Consider the following 25,533-nt stretch of genomic DNA (forward strand, 5'->3'; position numbering starts at 1 on the left):
CAGCACCGCTTTAGAAAACTGATTTTTCAACGTTCTTTTAAGATGATGGAAATGAACGAAATTCCTTGGAAGAGACGTTAATGCTTTGCAATTAGCTGCACCCTTTATGCCAACAGATGTTGGAAATCAAGAGGTATCACCTTCCACAAGTAAGATGTTTTTGTGCCATTTCCAGGATTTTGGTGTGTGGGTGTGCTGATTTTCATATGGTAAACTGATAAAGGGCTATCTATAGAACATGGCAACCATGTAACAACACATCATTATAATGATTTCTCTATATGGAAGAAAGGGTGTAGATTGATTGACAATGGATGGATGGATTGAGCTCTGTAAAGTCTGTGTACAACATTTTTATAGCTTGCCGATTTTCGAATCGCTAACCGCAAACTAACTTTACCAGAGGGTTTTATGTATGAGGAACAGCATGTTAAAGTGCATATTCTGGAGCACTTTCGTGGTTTTTTTGTTTTGTTTTTTTTTTAAATGAAAGTATGTCCCTTTACACACTCATCCAGAAGGGTAATTTTGCACAAGGCCATCTGCCTACAGCAGAAAAAAATTAAACAAAACACATCTGGAAAAATCCCAAGGGAGTCTGGAGCCAGATTCGTGACGTCACCTGCGGAAGCGCCAGCAGGCTGCGCGAGCTTGCACGGTTTCAGTGCACAGCCTGTGTAGACCAAGCGCTCCCATTTCTCTCTCATTGTCCGGTCTTTTGGAAAACTATGAGTACTAATCCCATCATGATTGGTGTTGCTACACCCTCCTACGATACATCTGTTAACCATTTTAATAATTACGTGATAACGTTGAAGAAATTTGCAGAAAACCACCAGGTCGTTTTCTCATAAACAAACCAGCGCTGATATAGGATTCAGAGGGAGGCGTCCCGCACGCGATGTCACGAAAATCAGTGTTTGCCGGGAAATCCAAATGCCAAGTTTTTTCAGAGGCGGACCAATTCGCCTCAAATGGCTTGATTTCAACTGAATTTTTCTGGTATTGCGCAAGGTAAAAAAAAAATTGCGCAAAATGTGACACACATTTGACCAAAGTTTAATATAAAATGGGAGAATACCATTGGTCTTGCTCCTGAATTAACCCGTGATATGCACTTTAAGACAATTCCCCTGTTTTCATCGACTTCAAAAACTTCTTGAGATGTTCTTGTCTACTTTAAGTCTCTGTGTCAACTGACAAAAGTCGCCAAGATGGCAAGCAAACACCATTTATTTACAATAATTTTAAATTGAGCAGTACTTGGTGGCAATAAAGCTAATTTGTAAGGAAAAAAGGAGATTGATGTATCAGGAAAAACCTACAATAAAAGGCGTGCTAGTCTGACCTGTCATAATATCCAGTTTAATTTAGTTGAGTAAACATGGATTTCTTTCATGTTCGCTACCTACATACAGAAAATATGCTCGCTGAACCTCAACACTTCTGTTCGACACGTTCAGAGTCACCCCCAAACCCTCAGGCACATGTTTTCATTACTGCTAAAGATTATTTCAGTGTTAACACCTATTTTCATCAATATAGTTGACAGTGCAATACACAAAATGGGATATCTATGACAAGAATCAGCAAACCAATATGGTGTCTGATTGTGCTGGAAGTAAACTGTTTGTGTCCTAGTTATCTAATTATTATGGGATATCTATGGCTGTGCAATACCTAAAAAACTAACACTAAATCTAAATAAAAACTAGTCAGTTCCTCAAAATAAAACTATTTGTGCACTTAAAGCAAAACTGAAAGACTAAAAAAATTCTAACTTTTGAAAACTATAACAACTCTGGTCAGGATCAGATTTGACCATGTGCATCTTTTGATAAACAAGGGCCGATGTCTGTGTGTATAGAACGCCGCGATGGAGCATTTGGAGATACTGAGGTGTGTGTGCATGCATGCACGTGCAAGTTGTCCAAAATGATTGTATTTCTCAAGAAATGTATTCACTGTTGCCCCTTTTCCACCAAAGCAGTTCCAGGGCTGGTTCGGGGCCAGTGCTTAGTTTGGAACCGGGTTTTCTGTTTCCACTGACAAAGAACTGGCTCTGGGGCCAGAAAAACCGGTTCCAGGCTAGCACCAACTCTCTGCTGGGCCAGAGGAAAGAACCGCTTACGTCAGCGGGGGGGCCGAGTTGTTAAGACCAACAACAATAACAAGACCGCGAAAGATCGCCATTTTTAAGTGACGAGAAGCAGCAGCTGTACAAACGCAAAGTCATCCATTATTATTATTGTAGTTGTTGCTGCTGCTGCTTCTTCCGTGCTGTTTTTGCTTCGATATTCGTGCCAAGGTTTATGCAAACGTAGCGAAGTAACTGACGTATACAATAGGGTTGGGCGGTATTACGGTAAGAAGGTATCCCGAGGTATCCAAAAGTACCAACGGTATCGGTCTCATTACCGTCATTTAAAAAAAATATATAATATCTAAATAAATATGGAGTACATGAGGTCATAATATAAAATAATAAATTGAAGATCATCCCGAATAACTGTGTGATCGTATTTTCACTAATTCTATCAATTTCCTAAAGAAGTTCTCATCGCATGCAGGGTTGTTTATGTCGTTACCATGGCAACCCTGCGTGACATTGGGAGTCTGACAGAAAGCTTCGCAAGAGACTGAGACCGCGGTTGAAAGATGGCAAGTCAAGATAACGAGTTAGTGGCAAAAAAAAAATACAACATCGGCAGTGTGGCAGTATTTTGGTTTCAAACCAAACGAAAAGGAAGAGCCAGCAATAATGTAAATGACCGCGCAAAATCGAAAAAAATCTAATATGTCCCCTAAGGCACACCATAGCCTGGGGTACTCCACTTCCACGAGATCTCTCCAATGAGTTGTGTTTTGAGTAGGTTACATGAGTAACAACAAGGTAAAATAATATAACGTATGACATTTGGGATGTGGGTAATAAACGTTTGAAATGTCATCTACTGAAGAAACGGAAGAAAACATCGTAGCGTAAACTGTTAGGTTTCTGGTGGGAATTAGCAATGCGCTTGCTATCTTTGTTGGGTGTGTTAAACCGTATGGATTTAAGTGGAATAATTGTAAGGAGTTATGTGATCAAGACAACGTTTTAAGCAAGGTAAGGCCATTTGATTATTAATTTCCCCGCCATGGCATGACGTGGGCCCATATGATTTTGCCTTGTGCAGCTATCACGCATTTGAATTAGGTTCGCCTCATTTGCGCTGAAGAATATGGTTTATCGCGCAGTCTAAACGGACTTGGGTGTTGGTTGATTCTTTTTCTTTTCTTTTTTTTATTTCCCATGCTTGAAAGGGTATGATCCTGCTCATCGTGTACTTTTTTTGATGGAGTAGGTGAAATAGTGCTGCAAATGGCGTTTCAACACAGACATGTGTAAACGACAGTTGAATGCTATTTTCAAGATGAAGGAAGAGTTGCATGATGCTTTGAAATATCTCTTAATCCATTCATCAATGCACAAAATTCGCTTTGCTGCTTAATCCATACCACAATGCACATAATTCGCTATGCTGCTTTTAAATAGTACATTTGAGGCATAGGCGCAGGTCTGGACAAGGTCCGCCGGTATAGGCGCACGTTACACAGTAGGCCGAAACAAAATATTTTTTTCTCGGTAATACCGTATACCCCGGGAAAACACAGACAGTTTAAAGGTATCAAAATTTGGATACCGCCCAACCCTAGTATACAACAACGTAACTGACGTATACAGCGACATAATGACGTGGCTTCCCTTAGCACCGCGAGCGATGGAAAAGCAAACTGGTTCTCAGCTGGCTCACAAGTTGAACGAGTTGTGAACCAGCACTGGCCCCGAACCAGCCCTGGAACTGATTTGGTGGAAAAGGGGTATGTGTCTTGCAGTTTTATTATTACCAGGCTTGTAATACTAAAGTCCATGACTCTGACTAATTTTAAGGACTCGTGACTCAACTTGGACTTGAGCACTCAAGCCTCAACACCAGCCATTGCCCGATTTGCCCGACCAAGACGTTCGGGCAGAAATATTTTAGCGAGTTAGGCCCGTTCGGGCACACCTAGGTCGGCTTCTTTAAGCACAAAAATGATTTTTGAGCAACTACGTTACAAAAAACAAGACACATTAACCAGCATCTTCGCCTCCCCTGTGGTGATCATTTTACTTTTTGCTTTCCGATTTGTAATGGCGATTCTGATTTGGCTCACTTCAGGCGCACGTGCGCATTTGTGTGCGTGTTCTTATTTATTTATTTAAAGGTTTAGTTATCAGGGACAATGCACACTAATAAAACATTTAAACAAATGTAAATATGCCAGAATTAGCCAGAAGGCTATTTTGCATCTGCTGTCCCTGGACTGATGTTAAAATAGTCACCCTAAAAGAACAAAAATTGAAATATAATCAAATAAAACATTTCCAAATAAAAAACTAAATCTGAATAAAAAAACAAAACTAAAATACATTTACACACAAGCCAACATAAACTCAACACCAAACAATTACTACAAACAAAACCAAGAACAACATTAAGCAACAACAAAAAACATCAACATTTATAATACAAGACACAGTAAGCAAGACTTCAGTTCTTAAAGGAGAACTGAAGTCATTTTTAAACTTGCTTTATTTCTTAACGTGTTATTCAGTTATGTTTTCGGTTTTAGTAACCTTATATCGTGACTTATATTGGCAACTAATTGCAATTAAATATTATACTTGTCGACCTATTTGGCTTTTAACCATGTTGAATTTAATTTGTTTGGTCCACGGCGGGCGTCACTTATCCGTGTGATCTTCATGAGACTTTGAAACGTGAAGTGTCAGCCAGGTGTCAGTGCTGCCATTTTGAAAACTGTTTTCCAAACGAAATATTGCACAAAAACGAGTTTAAATGACGGTTACTGCCTACTTTTTTCAAACTTTCCTGATTGCTATCAAAATAAACAAAACTTCCAGCTCTACATCAGCATTCGAAGGAGGGCGCACGCATCTTTTGACAACATTGGCAGATGTTGGTCACTTTGATTTCCGCTGTACGTTTTACTTCCATCCTACGATGTCTTGCACAGGTCTCAACGAATCTCGTTTACGGCCATTGCTTTGACATGTGGACTGATGTATTACAGAGCATATTTCAAACACTCATAACTTGCTATAGCAGTGACAAAATAGCTGTCAGAAATGCATTCCTACATTTAATAAAATGAGAGAAATAGAATTTTCATGATAAAAAATTTGCCTTCAGTTCTCCTTTAAAGTGGTGCATACAGTGTTTACCATCCCCCTATCAAGTAGCATCTGTAACTGGGGACTCTTAGGCCCTGTCCACACGGCAACGGATTCAGGTGACTCCGATACAATTGCTTATCGTTTAGGCCTGGCGTCCACACGGCACCGGCGTTTTGGGTGCCCAAAACGCAATCTTTTTGAGAACGGGTTCCAGAGTGGAAAGATCTGGCAACGTTGCCGTTGTGAAGTCATCTGGATGAGTAGAACGGATTTGTTTACGATGACGTCACAACCACATGACTGTGAGTGCTTCACGCCGGGTAGAAGTGTAACGAATATCACCAGGAAAAAGCCTTACAGAGCACTAGTGACAGTGAAACACGAGCTTGGATATTATTATTATTATTATTATTATTATTATTATGTTCAGTGTTAGTTCACAGTAGTAATGCAAGAAGCAGAATAGTGACAGTAATAGTGAAGCAAAAACATGCAATTGTACAAACACTGCAGCTCTACAGCAAAATATTCATTTATGAAATGGTCTGATTCTTAACACCAGTAGTGCCAATGATCTTCTCATTGCAATGCGATGCGAGTTGTCAACAAATCCTATAACTTGGTTCATGAAACGCGCTTACAAAATATTTTCACTGTGAATATTTATTGTGTAATGGTGCAATCCCGCCAGCAAAAATAGGGGAAAAAAGGAGCGATCTCACCTCTTCAGATGTTGATTTAAGTCCGACAATACATTCCTCAAAAAGGGCGTAGAGGAGCAAATTAATCCAATTTATTCCGGACCATTAAAGATGCCGCCTTCCGCGTAGAATCATACGTCATCCTCGCCGCCATATTGGAGAGGTCAAAGCGGAGAATAAAGATTCATGTGCTGCCTTTAACTGTACCAACAGGTTTACCATCCAAACGAGATCACATGGGATTACCTTTCACAGGTGAGAAACAAATTAATCCATCAACGTGTAGTATTCAATTTATTCCAGACCATTAAAGACGCCGCCTTCCGCGTAGAATCATACGTCATCCCCGCCGCCATATTGGAGAGGTCAAAGCGGAGAATAAAGATTAGCTGCGTTTAACTGTACCAACAGGTTTGCCGTCCAAACGAGATCACATGGGATTACCTTTCACAGGTGAGACTGGAAAAATACTTTTCATTGTATTTGGTCATTATAATGTAATTTTACAAACAGATTTTCCTGACTTTGTGGCTAATATGAAGTCTCGTGCATTATGCGCATGCGTCCTTACTTCTATTGTTCTGGTGTCTCCGAAGGGACCGTCTTACAGCGCCCCTAGAGGTGTGGCATGTGTATTGCATCGTTTTCAGCAAGCGTTGCGTTGCCATATGGACCTGATATTTTACTGATTGTTGCCCATTTGGACGCGATATTTTTTTAAATAACATCTCGTTGCCGTTGTCGTGTGGATGTAGCCTTAGCAGTCAAAAGAATCAAGTGATTGGAGATCACACAGCTTGCGCACGTACACAGAGAGAAAGACGTTTGTAGATAAATTCTATGGATCTGTGATGCCTGCTGGAAGATAAGAGCAGGGAGGATTGGGAATCGAGTGTCAGTCATTTGTTTACACCTGATACTAAAACTTGTAGCGTCCTAACAACCATCTCAAAGACATGGACAAAAAGCCCAGAAACTCTATTTACCTGGGCAAAAACGATACAGGATTTATCGTGTGTCCTGATCACCAGATCTTTAACCTAGCCACATATTAAAAAGTTGTACTCCTCCGTACTTTTCCAGGTTTTCATCTGTGTGTCCATGTAGAACGATGTCTGCAGCACCAGGTAGTTTGAGATGTCGGGGAACTCAATGGATGGATCAATTTCCAACTCCTAATGAATGAATAACTTTATTTAAACACAATAAGTTGATCAGCAGAGCTGGTGGAGTCGTACATGTACAGATACAAATAATTACAAATACAAAATACTAAAATATACACAATCTTTTGGAAAAAAAACCTTAATCTGATTGTTAATTATCTTCACATTTAAGTTAATTAATAATATGCATAACTATAGTCTTTGTATTTAGTTATGGTTACAATAGAATAAAAATTTATTCTACTAATGTCAAATTTAGGTGGTAAATTTTTCTTTCGTAGGAAAAGTCCTTCTTTGTTAGCCTGTAAGGATCTAATCCCATTGAGTGGTTCCTCTATCCACTTCTTTTTGGTGTACCGTATTTTCTGGACTATAGAGCGCACCTGTATATAAGCCGCATCCGCTCTATTTTTAAAAAAAAATTAAAAAAAAGATATACAAGCCGCACCGGGCTATAAGCCGCAGATATCTATGTTGAAAAATTAGATATTTACTGCATGTACAGAACGATTTTGTACTGTAAATGTACATGTATGTACCTGAACAGATTCTTTCCGAACAGTGCCTTTTAACACGGCAGCAACTTTGCTGATTAAAACGGAACAGAACCAAGAGAAAATAACCGGTATTTATTTACCTTCATTTCTCCTGTGTTTGAAACCACAAGTCACTTTAATCATCTTCGCTGGATTTGAAAATAATTACCAGTTAGTAATTTGTCGTGCGTGTTCTATCTGCTAAAGATCTGCTAATTCTTCTTTGCGTTGATTTTTCGTCTATCTTATTTTTGATTCTACTTCCGGTTAGAGCGCCCCTAGCGGTGGAAGAAAAATCCACAGAATAGCCGCACCTTTGTATAAGCCGCATGGTTCAAAACCTAGGAAAAAAGTAGCGGCTTATAGTCCAGAAAATACGGTACTTCTTGGTTTTAATAACTTGCTTGTTTGCTGAACACAAACATGGCAGTAAGTTCTTGTGTTAATGGACCAGACTCCACTTTTGGATCATTAATCCCTTTTGACTGAGAGTGACCTGCATGCATGGTTTTATGTTGGCTTCTGACACATCCAGACAGTTTTAAATACAATACCTACAATCTAAAAATTTGTTTTTATTGCATTTATTTAAATTCCCATCTGTTACAGGGAGTGATGTTGCATCCCATTAAGAATGGATGAGCCAAAATAATTGGGGATCTTTTTAATGGGCCCCGACTCAGTACAAGTATGAATAGGTGGGCCACAAACCAGAAAAGGCTGCGAACCCGTGCTCTACAGGGCCCAGATCTCGATACATACAGTATAATGCTGAGAGGGCAGTCCACTTATGGTGGCCAGAGGGACAGCGTGAACGGCACCCACAATTTGCAGAGGCTGCACAGGAAGCTGATGTAGATGAGGAGGGCAGGTTGTTTTTAATTTCCTCCTAAATGCAATGGCAAACTGAATGATAAGACAGTACTGCAGTACAGACTCCTGTTTTTATATTGTTTTTAGTTTTATAATTCATCTTTGCAATATTGCTAGTCATTGGCAAAGTGCGTTTTGTGTCCTAAACTCTATATAAAAAGACGCGTTATGTACTCATACCGTACGCAAGTCTTGCATACAGTGCTCAGCGTAAATGAGTACGCCCCCTTTGAAAAGTAACATTTTAAACAATATCTCAATGAACACAATTTTTCCAAAATGTTGACAAGACAAAGTTTAATATAATATCTGTTTAACTTATAATGTGAAAGTAAGGTTAATAATAACTTAGATTACACATTTCAGTTTTACTCAAATTAGGGTGGTGCAAAAATGAGTCTTCTAGGCATGGAATGAACAAGTTGGCGACATTTTGCAACAGCAATCTTTTTCCATTCTTCAACAATGACCTCTTTTAGTGACTGGATGCTGGATGGAGAGTGATGCTCAACTTGTCTCTTCAGAATTCCCCATAGGTGTTTGATTTGGGTTCAGATCAGAAGACATACTTGGCCATTGAATCACTTTCACCCTGTTCTTCTTCAGAAATCCAACAGTGGCCTTAGATGTGTGTTTAGTCATGTTGGAAAAGTGCACGACGACCAAGGGCACGGAGTGATGGTAGTATCTTCTCTTTCAGTATAGAGCAATACATCTGTGAATTCATGATGCCATCAATGAAATGCAGCTCCCCGACACCAGCAGCACTCATGCAGCCCCACATAAGGACACTGCCACCACCATGTTTCACTGTAGGCACCATGCATTTTTCTTTGTATTCCTCACCTTTGCGACGCCATACAGTTTTGAAGCCATCAGTTCCAAAAACATTTATCTTGGTCTCATCACTTCAGAGTATAGAGTCTCAGTAGTCTTCATCTTTGTCAGCATGGGTCCTAGCAAACTCTAGGCGGGTTTTTTGTGCCTGGGCTTTAGAAGAGGCTTCTTTCGTGGACGGCATCCATGCATGCCATTCCTCTGCAGTGTACGCCGTATTGTGTCACGGGAAATAGTCACCCCGGTTTGGCTTTCTACTTCTTTAGATAACTGCAGTGAACTTGCATGCCGATTTTCTTCAACCCTTCTCATCAGAAGACGCTCCTGTCGAGGTGTTAACTTCTGTGGACGACCTGGACGTCTCTGTGAGATGCAGCGCTCGAAACTAACGGTGTCCCGACGTTCCGGGGACCATAAAAAAATGTCATCGGGACACAAAATTATCATATCTGGGACAATCCCGGGACAATGGAAAAAAATAGATCTAGAAAAAAAGTTCTACATTAATATTATTTACAAAGCCGTAACACGTACGTAGACATTCACCTAATTTGTCAATTTAAATTTTAAAACGTTAACAGCGAAAAATACATAGTAGCTACACTTTCGATGCACCTGCATCCGTAGGCTACAGAGCAGCACATTCTGTTCTAGAATCTTCGGCCGGAGTCCGCATTATATGGACTTGGAATGGAATTGCTACCGCACACGCTGCGCCGACTCTTGCCAGAACAAAAATGCTTAAGTGGTTGAAGCGGACCGAGCGCGGGGAAGAAACTGAAAGCCCAGACATAACGTCTCCGGGACCTTCAGGATCCAAAGTGTCATCGCCTGGTCTGCAGGCAACGCTAGCAACTGAATGAACTTAATGAACACTGTTAGACACGTTATAAAATACAACAGGAATGATGTGGAGGATATTGACGGAAGATACCGTTCAACAGAATAAGTGAGTTTTCTTGGTGTCTTTCTAGTTCAGAAAGTTTAGTCAGTCAGCAGCACAACTAGGCTCGGACCTGGCACTATGCTGATGTTGCTAACATTTGCACCCACGTTTCGGCAGCGAAAGTTCATAAAATGAATAACGGAAAGTTCATAAAAATGGATAACAGAAAGTTCATAAAAATGGATAACGGAAAGTTCATAAAAATGGATAACGGTAATGGATAACGGAAAGTTCATAAAAATGGATAACAGTAATGGTGAAAATGATAAGTTGGCCTTATAAGTGCCAACAGATATTCAAGGTATAAGTAGATGAAATGAACATAAAAGGGGTCTCATTTTCAACTAAAGTGTACTGCAGATGTAGGGAGTTGAAACATTTTCTGAATGAGCTAGTTGGCCCCTTTAAATAAACGGGTATCTATTCATACAGTGAGATCGCCAAAGTTTAATAAACTGAAAATGCAATAACTGTAATTTTGAAGTAGATGATGTATAGGACATGTGTCGCTTGTGTCTTGTGACTTATTGTAAAAATTATATAAAGGGTTCAAAATCACATAGTTACAAATATAATAGTAACTTCATATGATAATATTAACCACTGGTTATTTCAGAGAGGAAAAAAATGAGGACACTATTGCTTCCATTCGGGACAATACAACCCAGAATTCGGGACCACTGGGGGACACAAAGAAAAAAAGTTAATTTCGAGCCCTGGTGAGATGGTTGCAGTTCCGTCTTTCTTAAACTTTTTGTACCACTTTTGCTACAGTATTCTGACTGATAAGTAAAGCTTTGCTGATCATCTTGTAGCCTTCACCTTTGTGGTGGAAATAAATTATTTTCTTTGGGGAATTCTGAAGAGACAAGTTGAGCATCACTCTCCATCCAGCATCCAGTCACTAAAAGAGGTCATTGTTGAAGAATGGAAAAAGATTGATGTTGCAAAATGTCGCCAACTTGTTCATTCCATGCCTAGAAGACTTGGTGCTGTCATTAAAAATCATGGAGGCCATACAAAGTACTAGATATAGTAGCTTTTGTTGTGGGGTGTACTCATTTTTGCACCACCCTAATTTGAGTAAAACTGAAAAAATGTGTAATCTAAGTTATATTATTAACCTTACTTTCACGTTATAAGTTAAACAGATATTATATTAAACTTTGTCTTGTCAACATTTTGAAAATTGTGTTCATTGAGATATTGTTTAAAATGTTACTTTTCAAAGGGGGCGTACTCATTTACGTTGAGCACTGTATGTGATATTGATTTATATTTCATGTTTTCAGGACTTGTCTTGTTCTGTTGCAGAAATAAATGTTTTTAAAAAATGGGTTGTTTTTTTTTAAACCTGTACTTTGTGTAAATAACTCAGTTATACCCCTAGAAAACATATCGGTATTGCCTTTAACCATGTACTTGAAAACCTGCCGAAATACCGCAAAATTTTAAGGCAAAAGGAAATTCAAGGGGGGGCAAGAATTTTTTTGAGGCCATTTGACACCTTTTGCCCTGCAGGGCAAAAGTTAGCGTTGAGGCCTGGCACTGATGACTTGGACTCAGACTCGTGCGTTAACTGCATTCGGACTTGTAAATTGGAAACGAAGACTCAGATTTTTTTCTTTATTTTTTTGTAACATACCATAATAAATTGGCATAAGATATTTATATCTATATTAATTTTTGTATTAATTTCATGTAAGAGTGTCGCACCTGTGTGCCTTGTCTCGTGCATTAGATAGACTCACGGGTGCGTGCCAGACAGCCCGCACCAAGCGGACTCTTTCGCACGCGCCATAAACAACTCACGCCTGCACAGGATCAAGGCACAATCGGCGCCGCCTATATAAAAACTGTGAAAAAACACTTACTTTGTGAAGTATTGAGTTGCGTTGTTGACACATTACTGAGCCTTCTTTCCTTGTTTGGTTTCCTGATCCTTGATTTCCTGTTTCTCATCTTTGATTCTGCCGAGTCCATGTCGGTCTGTTTGTGCCTCGGTCAACCTATTGCCTGTTTTACGATTTTGCCTGCCGTTCTGTCTTCACTTGTATTAAAAAAACCACACCTTCTGCACGGGGCAGCACGGTGGTGTAGTGGTTAGCGCTGTCGCCTCACAGCAAGAAGGTCCTGGGTTCGAGCCCCGTGGCTGGCGAGGGCCTTTCTGTGTGGAGTTTGCATGTTCTCCCCGTGTCCGCGTGGGTTTCCTCCGGGTGCTCCGGTTTCCCCCACAGTCTAAAGACATGCAGGTTAGGTTAACTGGTGACTCTAAATTGACCGTAGGTGTGAATGTGAGTGTGAATGGTTGTCTGTGTCTATGTGTCAGCCCTGTGATGACCTGGCGACTTGTCCAGGGTGTACCCCGCCTTTCACCTGTAGTCAGCTGGGACAGGCTCCAGCTTGCCTGCGACCCTGTAGAAGGATAAAGCGGCTAGAGATAATGATAATGAGATGAGATGAGACCTTCTGCACTTGCATCTGTCTTCTAACCATCTCTGACAGAATACTTCACGCTCCCTGACAAAGAGAATGCACATTCACCTGTTCGTACGTCATGTTCAGGAACAAACTCATGTTAATGGCGCGAAACGGTCACCGTCAAATGGTGCGGTTGGAGTGGTGTTCTCGGACACGACTCAATTTTTTTTTTTTTTTAAAAGACTTGAACACTGGGGACTCGAGGCTGGACTCCGACTCTGTTTAGTGACTCGACTACAACACTGATTATTACTGGTGTCTTTATAATTTCCAACTATGTAAAAATAAATTTTCTTATCTGATTTTAGCTCCTTAAAACCAGCATCAGTATCAGCCGAGCTCTTTTCCACTCACTTGCGTGGTTGCTTTAAATCAGGTTGTCATCGCGTCATGATTGCGTCTCGATCTCAGGAATGAATAAGCTCTTCTATGTGGATACCTAAATCTGTCAGTAATACAGACTCCTTTTTGTTTTTCTATTGATGGCTTAAAAGCAAGTTTCACAGGTATTGCTCGGGAATTGATTGCTTAGGGTGATGTTTTTCTCTCCTTTGTCGTATACCTCCAAAATGGGTTTAAAGGCTCATTCCTCTAGATGTGCTTTTGTTCATTGCTGTTTCCACAGCTGATGACTTTGCTTTGTTTTATTGTTGTCGGACTTCCGTTACAGCCATTTCCCCCTTGACATTTTCTACTGTGTTGGAAAATTATGCAAACTCAGCCTGCTACTCAGCACTAAAAGTGAGAAACATGCCACAAACTAAACATGTTTGAGAATATACTGGTGGTTAGTGTGCTGTACAGTGACGAAGCTCGTGTTATGGGGTTTTTAATTGTCTCATACAGTGGTTTTTTTTTTTTTTTTTAATTTGGTGGTAATTGGTTAATTATGCCGCTTTCTATGACACACATTCCAGAGATCTGTGGGTCACTTTTAATGAAAGTTGCATTGGACAAACATTTGGGTTTTGTTTACAGGTCCCAATGTTGTGCTCTGTAACCACTTTGTTAGCACGACTTGAATCCTTTTAGTTTAAAATGTGGGCGAAATGTAAATTTGACTATTCCAGTGATGTGTACTAATTTGCATCCCTGGATGCAAATGTCAAGTGTCTAAAATTTCTCAGTTTATTTTTGGTTTAAACGTCTTTCAACATGTTGGTCTATTCTCACTTAGTTTACTGGTTTCTTGCATGACCCACAATGCCAGATAGTACCATGAATGAGAAATATCTCTTGCCTGATTTCTCGGGACCCAAAAGCTCCTACCCCTAAGTTGGTGCAGCTGTCTCGTTGGATTTCTCGTTACTATGACAGTGTTGCTGGAAAATGGTGAGCAAGAACAGTCGGCCTTTTTTTTTTTTTTTTTTTTTTTGGGCAAACGGCAGTAATTTGAGACCAATGTTATTAAAGTGTATGCAACGCCTCTAAACCCCACTTTTTTTTTTCTTGTACAAATCAGCAATTATGTTGACTGACCATGTGTTTTCGAGTCACAGCTGATCCAAAAGGCCATAAATTGATGTAAAATCAGGCAATTTTCACGGAATTTGCTGAGACTGAACCGGAAGGGGTGCGTGACGTCACGCGTGTAACAATCCAGGTATCAGTTTTGTTCATGTGCGCAGCACTGGTTAGACCAGTCTCAATATGGAATCACGTTTTGGCGAGAATTCTGATAGTGCTTGGGATTCTTATATGTCGGATGAAGGGGCAGATGATGATCAAGGATATTCCAGAGCATAGGCTTAGCTAGCAAGCCATGGAGCCGTGTTTTACACAGCCAGTTCTCAAAAAACACGGCCATAAATCCCCAAACACGGCCTATAAATTTTATACTAACCCGTAATAACCAAAATTTTGTTTTGTGAAGTAATTTTGTGCATTTCTGGGGACATTTTTGTCAGCGATTTTCCCGGGGCGTGCCCAGCACACACTTTCCATATATGGAAGTTAAATCAAGAAAATCAAATTTATGCCTTGGTCACAACCGGCCGTACGTGCTCCTACGGCCGGTCTACGTGCAAAAAACGCAAGAAACGCACAGAGGGCGCGCGTGTGACGTGCTGATTTTCGAGCCGTAGACTGGCCGCAGACCGGCTGCAGAGGTTCTTTGTCATGTCAAACAAACTCTACGGGCGCTTACGTTTTTTTCAGGTTGCAAGACAAACTTGCGGCCAACGTGCGTCTTTCTCCAAGAACAAAAAAAACACAGCAATTTGGGAAACACCAAAAAATCGTACGTCCGGTTGTGACCTAGGCTTTACTGCCAAAAATGTAGCATTCTTATTGGTCAGACTTCAAAACGAAGCTTGAATAGAAGCAAAATACTAAGAGTTTTGAGAGCCTTGCCGGTGAAGCTTGGCAGGTTTAGAATGAGTAGGTCATGTACTTGGATAAATATCTTCAAGTTTTTATCATACAAGCATGATAAACATATCGACAGAAACTTTATACTTTACACTTTCCTATGTGCCCACTGCCAAATAATAATATAGTTTTTAAATGACCTAAATTAGATGAAACATAAAACTTGTCCCCTTCCTCAGTCACACCGGACTCGGCGCACTGAGAGCCCACTTCCGCATTCATAAAAGACTGTACCCATGGTAACGGCATGATGATCACGATCACACTTTCGGTTGATTTTCTCTTTCGCCGAGATTTACGTTATCTTAAATAGTACTTTCATAAACTATCATTTTGTATTGTTTACAGTAATTTTACATTTCAGGTAACTACAGGAAAATTTTCCTTTCATTTGTAACTTAATTTCACTTATTTTTAACTCCTGTTTATTACACTTTTTAACAATCAAAATGATTCCTAACATTTTGTGATGTAACATTTGCATTATGTACATTTCCTACAATCAAAACTTGTTAAAGGTATCTATTATTTTCAGTTGTATATATTTCATAATATTAATCTTCAGAGTTGGCTGAATCTCATTTATCTTTGCTGTATATAGTAAAGATGTATTCTGTCTAATAGGACTTGATTGCAGCAATTTTGTATTTTGTTTTTCGTCTTAAAGTGCTGATGACACGTTTTTGACATCTTTGGCAATGTTTTATAACATAAAAAGTAATTCCCGATGATCCATATATTAATTCACGAAGGCGCCTATTTTACAAGTTATGATAAAAAAACGCGGCTATTTGGGCAAATTTGACGGGGCTGCAGCACCCAGGAGACGAAAGAGGAGGAGGAGCTATATGACATCAGCGAAAGAACCTTCCTCCTAACTTACCAGTTTATTGTTGATGCGACAGGTGTTCAGTTTGCCATTATTAGTATTATTATTATTATTATACATTTTTATATATATATATATATATATATATATATATATATATATAATATGATATTATTATTATTATGCCTTCGCGTTGTGTTGCCGGCTTTTGCTCCAAAACCTACAAGGATGGGGTAAGTTTATTCAATTTCCCAGAGATCCCGAGCTGCATGCGAAGTGGGTGAAGCAAGTCAGGCGCACTCATGACAAGTGGGAGCCCTCACCAACATCCGTCCTGTGCTCTGAACACTTCGATTTGGATTGTTTCGACACCCTTCCCAGCTTAAAAGAATCTCTTGGGTGTTCAGTTCATCACAAACGTGTGTTACTACCATCAGCAGTGCCTACACAGTGTTGCCAGATTGGGATTTTTCCCGCCCAGTTGAGCGGTTTCAAGTGCATTTTGGTGGGTTTTGAACATATTTTGGGCTGGAAAACGTCAGCAGTATCTGTTATACTGCTGACGTTTTCCAGCCCAAAATATGTTCAAAACCCACCAAAATGCACTTGAAACTGCTCAACTGGGCGGGAAAAATCCCAATCTGGCAACACTGCCAGTATTCCGGAGGGGGTCTACTAGTAGCTATGTCGGATCCAAAGACAGTCCTCCTGTCAGAACATGTGTTGTGAAACAACATAAGATAAAGGTACATAGAGCTATAGATTCTACATGATAATCATAAATGTAATCATAAAGTCGGCGTGATATCAGTCATGTATTTGCTTGTGAAAGCTTGCGGCTTTCATGTAACTGCCGCCTAGCAACGAGAGGCAAAGGGTAAAGAGGGTAGGCTATCATAGATTCTATTCGGAAGAGATCAACACAATTCTAGACTCCCAGAAGAGGAAGAGCTAGCACTAGAGAGTTCACCGGCGTTTTCATGCGCCATTTCCATTGAGTAGGACCAGAGTAGAACAGCCAGTGAACTGCAGCGTGTTCTTCCGCTGACGTCACAACATGGCTGCGAGCCACGGACCCAGTTTTCTTGCGCTGTGCAATTAAAAGTTGGATATTTGCGTAACAACAGCTTCTTTTCACGTAATTATAACAGAAATCTAACATGTTTGCCATGTTGTATAGTTTATTTAAGAAATTGCATAGAGTCATGTTCGTGTCATCAGCTCTTTAAGTGCACTAGAAATTATAATTTAAGGTTTCTGCTTTTACTGCAGGAATTTGTAGAAGATTTTATTGATAATTATAGTGACTTGTTAAGTTCTGGTGAATGAAGAAGAAACAAAATTTAAACTAACGTTTTATTAAGTTAGTAAATAAAATTTGTGTTAAATGCCTAATAAAATATAATTTACGTTAGACATGGGGTATTTGTAATCGTAATTGATTACCTTTTTATGTAATCATAATGTAATTATAATTTAACTCAGGAAACATGCTGTAATTGTAATATAAGTGAATAACATTAGTACCTTGTGTATACTGAACATCTCTGGTCCATTTACCTGCAAGGTCAGTAGACTTTAACCCTCTGGGGTCTGAGGGTATTTTCTGACACTAATGATTTTGGTATGCTCTGATTTGATCAGTTTCAACAAATCTAAGCAGTATTTTCAAAGTCATATGACTCTTGTATTCAGCACAGGTTCAGCTACAAGAATATCTATATGTAGTATGTATGTCATGATTTGTACTTAAAAAAAAAAACGTAAATGAAGATGATGTAAAAAGCAGTTTTAGAACTGTGTTGGAATGTGTGTAAAAACATGACCTTACCCATTGTGTCGAACCGTTTTGGTTACTTGAGGTGCTTCTGCTCAGTCTTGGGAATGCATCAAGCACAAAAACTTCAATCTGCTCCATTGATTTGGACAATTAACCAGCCATCAAAAAAATGTATGTCCTATTGTTTTAGGGTAAAGGGTTGGCAGTGGGAGGGGTATTCAATGAGAAGGGCAAAAAATTTCCATCCTATTCAATGAGAAGAGTGAAAACCCCTTCCACTGCCAACTCTTAATCCCATTAGGTCAAGTCCCAATGGGTAAGGTCTTTTTTTCCCCCCCCCACACATTCCAACGCAGTTCTAAAACTGATTTTTACAACAGCTTCATTTATCTGGTATTTGGCTTTATTTTGGTATTTGACTCGATTCAGTGTGTCTGAACCAAGGTACACTCCCTACTTTCAGAAAAACACTTCCAACCTTCCCAATCCTGGCTAAGCCCCTGTTCCGGCGTAAATGATGATCTTTTCGAGCCCCCAAGATGAGAAACTGCCAGTTTACTCCATTCACGACAGGCTTCCTCTGTAGCGCGTGCAAGATGGAGAGATAGGTAGATGGAGAGAGATGTGTAGAACATGGTGGTTACCTTTTCATCACGTTTTCCTGAACAAAACTAAAAACAAACCGAGTCTTGCAATATTGCAATCTGAGAGCATTTAACACTTTTTTTTTTTTTTTTTCAGTTAATAATTAATAATTGCGTGCGTGCATTTTTCTTCCTATTAAAGTGCATCAGGTATGATAAGATCAGATGTCGTGAACATGTAAATGTTGCTCATAATCCTGCGTCTGGTGCACTGTGTATGTGTGTGCAATAATATGGGAATCGACGAACTGTCCAAATGTCAGATCAAATGTCAGTTGTTAAATAAATTTGGTTTCTTTTTGCTCCAGTAATTACCATGTAGTCGTTCTGGTGGTGATGTACACTTGACGAATCAGATTTATTATTAGTAGGCGACACGAAATCTGCCCACTTCGTTTGCACAAACCTCACCCACTGTCACTTTAGATTAGTGTCATTTCTCGTAAATTCGTGAACCGAATGTCCTGTTGTATATGGATTTGAACATCCAAGCACAACATAGCGCTTTCACATCATTATTTTTGTAAGATTCTGACAACAATATCCAATTTCAGCGAGTAAACAAGCAGTCAGATAAACTGAAACGACCCAGATAACCAGGGTTCAATGCATGACGTCATGCGAGATTAGCCCTGAGGCAAGGCTGCCTTTTTCTGGGATCCAGAAGCCACAATTAATCGATTAGTTTTGTGTTCGATGATAAAATAACAATTATTTTCCCACCTGCTTTTATTAATTCATTTTGGTTGTTACTAATGATATATATTCATTACTAATGATATATATTCATTCATATTCATTAATTATATTCAATGCATATTTTTAATATATATATAAAATATGCATGCGCATTACAGTAAGGCATTACATACACTTTAATTGCCATTTGTAATGGTGTGTGCACCGAACAACACAACAGCTAGCTACAGCATCTGCCAGCAAATCAGCATCAACAAATATTTCAATGTAAATACATTTATTGTCCCCCCCGTTTAAACCAAGCTCTCCTCCTTGCACACATTCAGACTTCAGGATTAAAAAGGACTGTTCGTGTCTTTTCTTTCCTTCTCTACTCACAAAGCTTTACTGCATTGTCCCATGACAGAGGCTATGTATTTAAATCATGAAAAAGGCCATTTGTTTTCTATTGATATTTTATACATGTAATGTGTACACACCTTCCCCACTGTTAATACTCTTCTTCCCAGTGCCTCCCAGTTCTCAGTCTGTGACTACACTAGCATGTTACATTGTTTGCTGCTGTGGTTAATTCCACAACCACAGAATTCCTCTTGCTGTATTGCCTAAAAGCAGTTATGCTTTTGACAAGCTTGGCTTGTTTCTAAGGATTGTTTTTTAATAGTTCTGCATTTTGTGTCCCTCGTATCCTGTGCAGCTGCAGCTGCGCAGGCACAGGCTGAAGAGCGACGGAGCCTGGCAGGGAGCAGCCCAGCGCCGATTACAGCCAGTTCTGCCAAGAGCCATGCTAAACCAGGTAACCCAAGCTAAATATTACAGTTGATGTACCCACATGTTCCTGTTTCTCTAGACAGGACTACTTGCATGCAATTTAAATAAAACAGCAGTACAGTACATGCAAAATAATAAAGGACAGCAATATACAGTACCAGTCAAAAGTTTGGACATACTCATTCATAGGCTTTTCTGTATTTTTATTATTTTCTACTTTAGAGAACAATACTGAAGACATTAAAACTATGAAATAGCATATGGAACTGTGTTAAACAACAGATTTCATATTTTAGATCCTTCAGAGTAGCCCCCGTTTACCTTACAAATACATCGGCATTATCTTAACCAGCTTCATGAGGTAGTCACCTGGAACACTTCTCAAGTAACAGGTGCCTCGTCAAAAGTTAATTAGTGCAATTTCTTGCCGCCTTAATGCATTTGAGATCAAATAGAGCGGCGGCTACAATTATCGACACCTTAACGATCTTTTGGCAGTTGCAAAAGTAGAAAAGACTTTCAATGCGTAAATTGTGCCCGAATAATTACTCAAAGTTCCACTAGAAAAAAAAAAAAGAGTTGATTCCCGATTACTTGGCGTATCAGATCATGTGACACCTTTGTCCACAGTTATCAACAACATTCCACAATTATCGACATCCAGATCATTTATTTATTAAAAAAAAATAATAATCGGTATGTGGTATTAAATTAACGAACCAGTGTTTTTGTTTAAAATTTGTTTTACATAGACTTGTATTTAGTACAAAATATCTTTTATATAAATATATCGATGTCGGTGTTTACGTAAATTAAGTAATTTGAACTGATGATACTTTCTAAGTATTTTTGTAGATCACATTTTGTTAATCATTCGTTGTTTGTATTAATTTCTAGTTTTGTAGTTTAGCAATAAATGTCGACAGGCAATTGACATTGTAACCACATGAAAATCCAGGTCAAAGGTCGCATGTCATTCCTCGAACCAAAATATAAAATGTCTACTGATAGTGTGTGTGTGCATGGAATAGAAAAATCTGAATGTTTCAAGCATGTAATTTTTTTCATATACTAGGAATTTAATTCTGGTCTAATTCTATTTATTGCAATTGGATTCCTAATACTCTATAAACATTCCATTTTGTTACGAATCAGAAAAAAATTATTATAAATCTCAGCACTCTTTAAAAAAAAAAAAAAAAAAAGGTACTTTATCGACTTCAACAATGTTATACAAGGATTGATCCATAACAGTTGTAAATGTCACTTAATTCCACAGGATGTCGATAATGGTGGACACCGGTGAAAATTATCACTATTATCGACACCTCACGTGACTTCTCAAACACGCGTTTAGATACAAAATGGCGACTCTCAAATGAAAGAGTAAGAAACAGTCGGTTTCGGCAAGGAGATCATGAAATATCAGTGAATTTGATCAGTAAAAACATGTCCATGATCTTTCCACCATGCTTACCTGTGATGACGATGTCTGGGTTTTCCTCAAATTGCTGATCGTGCTTAAAAAAAAAAAAAATCCATCTCTGGTAGCGAGCTGTGTCATCAGACAACAAGATCGAAGGGCGGGGGGTCTTCTGGTTGATTAATCAATAATAACTCTTGTAACTGAAACTCACCTTTGTAAAAAAAAAAAAAATTATTAGTAAATCTGCAAAAGTGTCTAATTATGGACTGTTGATAATTATAGCTGCCGCTCTAGTAAATAATAACACCTATAAATAAAAAGTGAAATAGCAAATAGCCCTATTCCACAACTGTAGTAATCCATATTATGGAAAGAACCACTCAACTAAGTAAAGAGAAACAACATCCATCATTACTTTAAAACATGAAGTGTCTTTTTAATTAATAAAAATAAAGAAAAACCATTGATTCAGATGATGTGTCCAAACTATTGGCTGGTACTGTGTGTGAGAAAATCTGGGTGATTTTTTTTTTTTTTAAATATAAAATTGGAAATAAATGGACTTTTTTTTTTTTTTTTCTAATTTTGAAATATCTCATCTCATTATCTCTAGCCGCTTTATCCTGTTCTACAGGGTCGCAGGCAAGCTGGAGCCTATCCCAGCTGACTACGGGTGAAAGGCGGGGTACACCCTGGACAAGTCACCAGGTCATCACAGGGCTGACACATAGACACAGACAACCATTCACACTCACATTCACACCTACGGTCAATTTAGAGTCACCAGTTAACCTAACCTGCATGTCTTTGGACTGTGGGGGAAACCGGAGCACCCGGAGGAAACCCACGCGGACACGGGGAGAACATGCAAACTCTGCACAGAAAGGCCCTCGCCGGCCACGGGGCTCGAACCCGGACCTTCTTGCTGTGAGGCGACAGCGCTAACCACTACACCACCGTGCCGGCATTTTGAAATATTTAAAACAAAAATTATTCAGTATCTTGAACATATAACATTGAAGATTCTGCACTATTTCTAGATCCCTCTTTTAATGTAAGCAAATTTGTGATTATTGACTCTTAACTGTTTTGTCCAAAGGTCAGATTGCCCTCATCTGTTCTCTTCTGTTGAAGCATGGGTTCAGACGACACTTTTTAAATCGATTTTATCTTAAGTGGATCATAAGGTTTTGTACAAATTGGAGTCAGCTCGAATGTACATCGTCATTAAAATAAATGTACATCGTCATTAAAATAAAAAAATAAAATCCTAAAACTCTAAAATTCATGTAAATTTCCAAGCTTCTATTTTTCGCTCAGGTTGGTGTTGATGAGATCATTTGTAATGAAAATTGTTACATAATTCAAATATCGCATCATAGCAGTAGTAGTATAGTCAAATATCAGAACATTGTAGTATAAATTAAAATCATATGCATGTAAATCTGAGGTTTATTGATATCAGACATATTGGAAATGCTGAGGTTTTCCTAAGACCCAGCTTACTGGGGTGTGGTGGGGGGATTTAGAGATGTTTCATTTTTATCCCCCGTTGGTCGAAAGGCCCAAAAGGGGGATTATGTCGGGGCAAAGTCCATCTGTCCGTCTATCCCGGAAAGGGTTTTCACCTTCTGAAATCAATCCCCCTCAGTTTTTGGAGGGATTTCACAAAACTTGGCAAAAGACTTTGTTATAGGACAGTAATATGCATATTGCAATTTCGCTTGCAATATATTGTAGCGGGGGATATTGTGCTCTCAGAGCGCACTTGTTTATTCTTCAAATAAAACTCTTCCTTGAGGAAAAGGAGTCAAAATGGATGGTACATAAATTAATCTTTAACGTCAAGTCAGTTAATAGGCACAGTTTGTAATAAAGTTATAAAGCTTATTGCTTATAAAATCACTGGCCATATTCGGTGTGAACTGAAGGAAAGGATGACTGAGGGTACGCCAAATACAGATTGTGTGCTGGGTCCAAGAAAACTCGCCCGCTACAGCGACAACTTGCAAACTTTACATAATCTACACTGTTCAACAGGTGGAATTAACTGAGCTACATCTTCGTAAGCTATTCTGTTATGAAAATGGCCATAACACATAGGCTATACCATTAGCATGGGGGGGGGTTTAAAGAGAATGGCCTTTTGAGCAAAATGCATCACTGTGTTTATGTATGTATATATTGTGATATTAGTGTCATGTTGTGTTCTTCATAGGCTGGGTGATATGAGGAGCAAGTACCAGTTTCACTATATAAATGCCTCTCTTACAAGTAATGCCGTTAGTGCAGTTTGCTGACAGACCATATACCCAGTGTGTAAATGCTCCATGAGGTTACCTGAGCTCTTAATTGAATCTAAAATATCAGCCATATGTGCGAGCATGTGATTTGGATTATCGGTCTGACACCAGTGCTACAAGCCGAGTAGCTCTCTTTAAAGAAGACTGATGTTAACTAGAATGTAGTACACTGCATGACTTCTCAGACATGAAGTATATTTGCATTCCCTATAGTGATTGACGGAGCAGCACTTAGAATTGATGACAAACTCCGAGTAGCCAAAGAAAGGCGAGAAGAGCAAGAGAAGCAGCAAGGTGAGCCATGCGTTCTGTTTTGCTTTACAAGTCTTAGAAGCATAAACACACAGACTGCATTAACAAAAGCACTTGCTCTGTGTGATGAATGCAGCGGTGCGTGGGTCTCAGATTCTCGAGCGGGAGCGTAAGGCCAAGCTTGTGGTTGAAAGACAGATGGAGGAAAGACACAGAAAGCTGGAGGAGCAGCGCAGGAAAGAGGAGCAGAGAAGAGCTGCTGTGGAGGAGAAGAGGAAACAAAAGCAGGAGGAGGAGAAAGTAAGCTCATTCCTTCTCTTTCTAGTTTTCATGCTTTTTATTATTTTATATTTAATCAAATTGAATAAGCCCATTCAGTGGACTGTGTGCGTGCGTGAGCTATGGGGACAGAGACAGGGTGATCCTCATGTAGTGAGCAGAGCACAGTACAACAATCTAAAGATATTTGGCACTGGGTATACCTGTCAAGGAATTAATGCCTGCCGTGCATCCCCCTCCCCCCCTCAGGTAAGCAAGAGAGAAATAGAAACCCCTAAAGCTCACTGAAATCATAAACTTGTCTCCTTGTACACTATGTATACACTATATAACTTGTGTGGGGCCTGCATTTACAGAACAGCAGTGCATTACATTAGTGTAGGAAATCAGATTAAACAGAAATGCTCCTTGTTTGTTATTTACTTAGGAAATCCTTTCCGTAAATAGATTTCTAAGAAGAAACTCTTAGCTTGGAGCTTTTAGTGCCGCTTGGGAGAACTCGTGGTGCTCCTCAACTGAATAGCATGGCTTGCCACAGCTTGGTAGCTACCAGGGCTTTGAACCAGAATTTTTTTCCTATTGGTTCGTTCCGAACAGAAACGGAATTTTAACGTTTCCGGTTTTGGGTTCCACCATTAAATAGACGTTCCCGAACCGGTTAGAACAAAAAAATTTCGTTCCTGGAACGGTTAATTACATTCCCTGTCAGCTGTTTAACAAATGGCTATAAAATGATGTCTCTGTCTCATCCAGCTTAAGCCAAATGTAGGCTAATTCTATTACAACCTTCATTAAATAAGACAAGAAATAATTCAAAACAATTATTATTTCAAATGTTGGCGATTTGGATTCTCAGTATGTCTTCCCATCTACACAAACAGAAAAAGTGCCAAAAATGAAAGATAATTCGTTTAGTGTGTTACCAAAGGCTAGTCAGGCCCTATGCATTGATAGGCTAACAGAGGTTAACGTCATTTAATGTTCGCGAGCCTCTCATTAACGTGGACAAATATATTGATATCGTGTTTGAAATTGACGTTTTTGAATAACGATAGACTGCAATATTTACCTCTTATTTAAGATGTGGAGACGTGATAGTAGTCCACCCTCCCGCTCTCTCCATTCAGTCAGCGAACGTCACACAGGAAGTGAACCCCAGCGGGTCATAGAAACTTGCGCAGGAGAAGAATTACTTTTTTATTTGTAGGCTACGGAAACTTTGAGGAACGAAATAAAAACCGGTATTAACCGGTTACCATTATTTTTAATAAGCGTTTCTGTTCCGGAACATAAAAAATAATAAAGTTTCTGGTTTCGTTTCTGTTCCATGTGAAATAGAAAAAGTTCCCGGTTTTCGTTCCTTGAACCGGTTCAAAGCCCTGGTAGCTACTGGATGTTTTTGTACCGTAGACCAGC

At 39.3% G+C, this 25,533-nt stretch overlaps 1 protein-coding gene across 9 annotated transcripts in view; it reads left to right on the plus strand.

The window, feature by feature from the left end:
* Nucleotides 1-25,533, plus strand: part of map7d3 (MAP7 domain containing 3) — a 100,880-nt gene that overhangs the window by 24,534 nt on the left and 50,813 nt on the right. For all 9 annotated transcript variants that reach the window (XM_060927793.1, XM_060927794.1, XM_060927797.1 and 6 more), the window contains exons 2-4: nucleotides 19,784-19,882; nucleotides 23,800-23,880; nucleotides 23,975-24,138. In XM_060927793.1, coding sequence (XP_060783776.1) covers nucleotides 19,784-19,882; nucleotides 23,800-23,880; nucleotides 23,975-24,138 — 344 coding nt within the window. The remainder of the gene's footprint in view (nucleotides 1-19,783; nucleotides 19,883-23,799; nucleotides 23,881-23,974; nucleotides 24,139-25,533) is intronic.

The sequence above is a fragment of the Neoarius graeffei genome, chromosome 8, assembly GCF_027579695.1.
Source record: "Neoarius graeffei isolate fNeoGra1 chromosome 8, fNeoGra1.pri, whole genome shotgun sequence".
Lineage (NCBI taxonomy): Eukaryota > Metazoa > Chordata > Actinopteri > Siluriformes > Ariidae > Neoarius > Neoarius graeffei.